Raw genomic sequence first — 4,069 nt, forward strand, 5'->3', positions numbered from 1 at the left:
GGTGACCGAGGAGAGCCTGCAGGCGGACAGCGACGCCGACAGCATCAGCCTGGAGCTGCGCCAGCCCGACGGCACCCTCGTCTCCTTCGTCGCCGACTTCAAGAAGGTGAGGCGCCTCGCCCGCCGGTGCGACCCTGGAGCTCGAGCTCCCCGGGGCCTCAGGCGTACCCAAGCCTGCAGATGGGAAGACAGCTGGCCTAGAGGGGGACGTGTGGACCCAAGGTCACACCGGGCTGCTCTACTCCTCTTGGCTCTGCTCCCCAGCGCCCATACCGTAGCCCCCTTCATTCCACCCTGCGAAACTCCATGCTGCCCCCAGCTCAGTCTTCATTCCGGTGTGTCCAGACTAGCACCCGCTAACCAGCTCCGTTCCCCACTCTCTCCTCAGCAGTCCCAAATGGGTGGGTCCACCCCGCTGGCGGGCCCTCTGTCAGAGAGTGAGTTTAACAACCCCGACTCCCTTCTTGAAGCAATGTCTCCGTGCTCTAGCCTAAACGACCCAGGCTAGGTGTCAAGGTCCTGGGTTCTCCCCAGGGTGCTGTGTAACAGAGAGCAAGTTCCTTCCCGTTTCTGAACCTCTATTCTCACCTTTGTACAGGGCACTGAGGAGGAGGCTGCGAGGCCTCCCAGCTCTGTGCTCTCCTCTCCCTCGTTCACTTTCCTGGGCGGAGCTGGCTGTCCCTGGTCCCTTCCAAGCCTAGGGGCAGCTCTCAGCTCTGGAAGGCCAGGATGCCTGTAGCAGGGGTCCCAGGGCGAGCCCCCATGTGCTTGCCCAGATCAGGGCTAGAGTGATCAGAAGGTGGGCCTGGCCCCTGTGTGTGGGGTGCGTTGCTGGTGGGGGGGGGGTGGTGATCAGGAAATGGGGCCAGCCCGACGGCACCCTCGTCTCCTTCGTCGCCGACTTCAAGAAGGTGAGGCGCCTCGCCCGCCGGTGCGACCCTGGAGCTCGAGCTCCCCGGGGCCTCAGGCGTACCCAAGCCTGCAGATGGGAAGACAGCTGGCCTAGAGGGGGACGTGTGGACCCAAGGTCACACCGGGCTGCTCTACTCCTCTTGGCTCTGCTCCCCAGCGCCCATACCGTAGCCCCCTTCATTCCACCCTGCGAAACTCCATGCTGCCCCCAGCTCAGTCTTCATTCCGGTGTGTCCAGACTAGCACCCGCTAACCAGCTCCGTTCCCCACTCTCTCCTCAGCAGTCCCAAATGGGTGGGTCCACCCCGCTGGCGGGCCCTCTGTCAGAGAGTGAGTTTAACACCCCCGACTCCCTTCTTGAAGCAATGTCTCCGTGCTCTAGCCTAAACGACCCAGGCTAGGTGTCAAGGTCCTGGGTTCTCCCCAGGGTGCTGTGTAACAGAGAGCAAGTTCCTTCCCGTTTCTGAACCTCTATTCTCACCTTTGTACAGGGCACTGAGGAGGAGGCTGCGAGGCCTCCCAGCTCTGTGCTCTCCTCTCCCTCGTTCACTTTCCTGGGCGGAGCTGGCTGTCCCTGGTCCCTTCCAAGCCTAGGGGCAGCTCTCAGCTCTGGAAGGCCAGGATGCCTGTAGCAGGGGTCCCAGGGCGAGCCCCCATGTGCTTGCCCAGATCAGGGCTAGAGTGATCAGAAGGTGGGCCTGGCCCCTGTGTGTGGGGTGCGTTGCTGGTGGGGGGGGGTGGTGATCAGGAAATGGGCCTGGAAGTGCAGTGACCCACAGCTGGAAACTGGGAGGAGGTGGGTGGGTGTCAGGCATTCAAGGGGTCTCCTGACCTGAGCGCCCCAGCCCTTCTCCCAGCAGAAGGAGGCCAGTGGTCTGTTGCTGGGGGTACAGAGGTCAGGCAGGTTGCGTGGCCTAGCAGCAGGGAAGCCCAGGGCTTTGCCTCAGCCACCTCTCCTTCTCCTTCCTTGTAGAGACCAGGAGCTTGGCAGAGCAGCTGGGGCCCCAGTAAAATGCCTAGACAGCAAGGGTGGGGGAGAGGGTGGGCATCTGTATTCCCACCTCAGTGATCTGCCCCGAGACCACGGAGTGTCTCCAGCTCAGGCCTTAGGTGGACCTGTGAGGGGTGAGTGTTCACCCACCGGGAGACAGGGGCCCTTCCTCACTCAGCCAGCTTGAGCAAGTTCCTCAGAGGCAGGTGGGGCAGGAGGGGAAGCTGATGGGGCCAGGGCACCCCCTGCCTCCCCACCTAAACTTCAGGGGGATGTATCAAGTGCGTTCTGTTCTTGGAAAATGCAACAGCTGGAATCCGAAATCCATCCAAGCCTTTTGTCCCTGGAAGTTAGTGGTAGGCCAGGCTGTGGGTCTCCCACCCTCCTGCCCACTGGCCATCATCCTGTGGCCGCCTGGGACCTCCCCAGCAGCCAAGGCGAGGCTGTGGCCAGGACTGTGGAAGCGGCCAGGGCCAACAGGGTGGGGCTGGCCTTGTATATTTTATGGGCTCTAGCTACAGCTGGGAGCTTTTTATTGCCCTGCCCTGAAGGCAAAACGGGAGGGAGAGCGGAGAAGCCGTGGTCGTGGTCGCTGGCAGTGCAGGTGGGTACTGGGGGTTGGGGGTGAGGATGGTGGGTGTCTGTCTGCCCAGTTCACAGTGGCATTTGGAGCTGACCCCAAGTGCCTCATTCCAATCCCACTATGGCTCAAACCTCCACCCAGGTTACCAAGGAAATCTGCCATTCAGGTTAGCCTCTGACCCAGACCCAGAAGCTGCCGCTGTTTCACACCCGCCCTTGGCATCTCCAATTTCACCTGCAAGGGAGGGAACTGGCAATGGAAGGCAAAGAAAGGGAACCAGCTCTCCAAGGACCCTCCAACTCCAGGTCTCTCAGACGCCTGGGGCGCTCCAAGTTGGAGAAACAGGGCGTGGAGAGGACCAGCCTTGTCGCCTCCACCGTCCACTGTCCATGTTGGCCAGGGTGGCGTCTGTGATCCACTCCTTCTGGGGGTGGGGGGGTCCTCTCCGCTGCCCACTCATTTCTCAAGGCCTTCGGCAGGTTTCCATGAGAAAGTTCTGTCTGGAAGTAACGACTTTTCCTGAAAGAAAAAGGCTTGAAGGTTTTTGTGTTTCGAGTCCCAGGCCCATTTGTGGGTGGTTTGGGGAATGACCCGAATCTTTTGGGAAGAGGTGATTTTTGCCATTTGATCACTTCTCGGAGAAATAGTCCAGATGGGGCGAGACAGGACCGTGAGCGCTGCAACTTACTGCTCACCATTCTTTGTCCTTTAATTATTTCTTTTTGAAGTCATCGTGGCAAGCCAGCTAAGAATTAAACACGACTGGAACCAGCAGGTGGCAGTGGTTAAGGCGCTGACCCCCATGGCCAACATGATTCAAGCCCCGGACATGATGGCTTGAAAATCATGCCTGGCACATGCATCATGTGCTCAAAATTCTGAGAGGAGAGAGGAGGAGGAAGGGACTGTGGCATGGCCATCCCCGCGGGGGGTGCTTTCTCACTTTTTCTCTCTCACGGTGTCTCTCTAGTGAGCACCTGCACACTAGGGCAGGAAAAAAAACCCTTAACACTATTAGTAATGTCGAAGAAAAATCACGTTGCTTATCTTTACGTGCCCTCATGGGGACAGGACATGATGGCAAAGGGAGGTAAGGACAACACTTGGCAGGGGCTCAGACGACGCCACATGTCGGCAGTGAGACTCCCTGCCCCAACTCGAATTCCACAAGAGTTCGGGTTTCAGTCAGAGAGCTGTGCTCACCAGGGGCGTCCGTGCACACAGACGTGAGTCTCACAGCCTCTGCCAAGCCAGAGCCCTGACGGCTCAGGACCAGGACCATCTGCGTCACACGACGAGAAGTGTGAGGCAGACAGTCCTCCGGGTTCTCGGCTGATGCTGCCCGTAGCAAGGTTCACGAGCGTCAAGGATTTCCCGTGTACATTCATCAGAGCGACGTTCTTGTCCAAAGAGAAGGATGAGCCATGAACTTCGCGAATGATCCATGAACTTAGAAGTATATTACACACACAGGCCTCATGGCCCTCGGACCACCAGTCTGGGTAGTGTGTTCACACCTGGGGTGATGAGCCATCCTTCCACTTGTGTGTCTGTGGCTGGGCCATCCACACCGTCACCCCCCT

The 4,069-nt window shown here is 59.2% G+C and overlaps 1 protein-coding gene across 1 annotated transcript in view; it reads left to right on the plus strand.

Moving 5' to 3' along the window:
* OAF (out at first homolog) overlaps positions 1-4,069 on the plus strand; it is a gene marked incomplete at its 5' end in the record, with an annotated part of 25,014 nt that continues 20,945 nt past the window's right edge. Inside the window, 1 exon segment of the mRNA XM_027771982.1 lies at positions 1-106. Within this exon segment, the coding sequence (XP_027627783.1) occupies positions 1-106 (106 nt within the window).

The sequence above is a fragment of the Tupaia chinensis genome, unplaced genomic scaffold (assembly GCF_000334495.1).
Source record: "Tupaia chinensis unplaced genomic scaffold, TupChi_1.0 Scaffold000247_1, whole genome shotgun sequence".
Lineage (NCBI taxonomy): Eukaryota > Metazoa > Chordata > Mammalia > Scandentia > Tupaiidae > Tupaia > Tupaia belangeri.